This window comes from Diaphorina citri, unplaced genomic scaffold (genome assembly GCF_000475195.1).
Source record: "Diaphorina citri unplaced genomic scaffold, Diaci psyllid genome assembly version 1.1 scaffold17557, whole genome shotgun sequence".
NCBI lineage: Eukaryota > Metazoa > Arthropoda > Insecta > Hemiptera > Psyllidae > Diaphorina > Diaphorina citri.
In genome coordinates, this window is record NW_007394912.1 from 1 (window position 1) to 1029 (window position 1029).

General features: G+C 39.7%; 1 protein-coding gene across 1 annotated transcript; it reads left to right on the forward strand.

Annotated features, from left to right (window-relative positions):
- Positions 1–377: 377 nt before the first annotated feature.
- On the forward strand, positions 378–1023 carry LOC108254185 (the record flags this gene model as incomplete). Its single annotated transcript, XM_017449182.2, has 2 exons — positions 378–517; positions 586–1023. A coding segment is annotated over exon 2 (438 nt), but the record flags the coding sequence as incomplete, so codon positions are not given.
- Between the last annotated feature and the right edge of the window lie 6 nt (positions 1024–1029).

A 1029-nucleotide genomic window follows, 5' to 3' on the forward strand; every position in this document is an offset into this window, starting at 1 on the left:
ACACAAAGCTAGAGAAAAGACAACTGAGGCCTGTTACTCTCCCGGAGAAACATGTTATCAACACTGAGGTAGAGAAAAAACAAAAACTAAGTCAAAATAAATCCAAGGAGACAGAAAAAGTCCACAACTCTGGAAAGAAAAATCAAGAGTCAACGCCTGCCAAGACCAATGCTGAAATGCAAAAGAAAATGCTCACTTTGATGAACAATAAGTTCGGACCAAAGTCAACGAAAGCCAAAGAGAGGTCAGATCATGAAGATAACTTCGACAACGAATTTCTAGAGGTAGTCGACGACTTGGCCGCCGTCGATCAATATGTGGAAGCGAAAATCCTGTCGTTCAAACTGAAAGAAAATTTCATTGAAATCCCCCCAATACACAAGCAATATCAGAGCTACCGCTACCAAAAACACAAACAGATGCCTCAAATTCACCTTCAAAGCAAAACACCATCACGTTGAAAATCAATCATAAAACATATCAACCGAAAACCACTTCGAGTGAAATTGCCAAGAAAATGGATCATTCCACTCGGAAGTTCAACAATTACGAACAAAAACCACTTCGAGTGAAATTGCCAAGAACATGGATCATTCCACTCGGAAGTTCAACAATTACGAACACACCAAGAAAGAAATTGAAAAGTACGCTGCCGTCTTGAACCATGGAGAACCACTCAACAAACAGTTCGTACTCAAACTAATAAAAACCATGATGAAATGCAATCGCGTCTGTTTCGAAGATTATCAAAATTGTCTGAAACAATTGAAAGTGAATGTGAATCTAAGCGAGAGAAACGAGTTCCTCATTAAACAAATAGCAGAGTTCAGTAACAAAGACGAGCAAGTTATGAAGCAATGCTATGAAAAATTGTACGGGAAGTATCACCACCCGCAGTCGGAACTGAACACAACTTTGGACCAATCTGCTGTGAACATACGAGATGATGTTACTAATACTGATCTCCTTGAAACGTTTGAAAGTTTCAAAACCAATTTGAACAGCGAGGCACGGGTAGCAGTAGTGGTG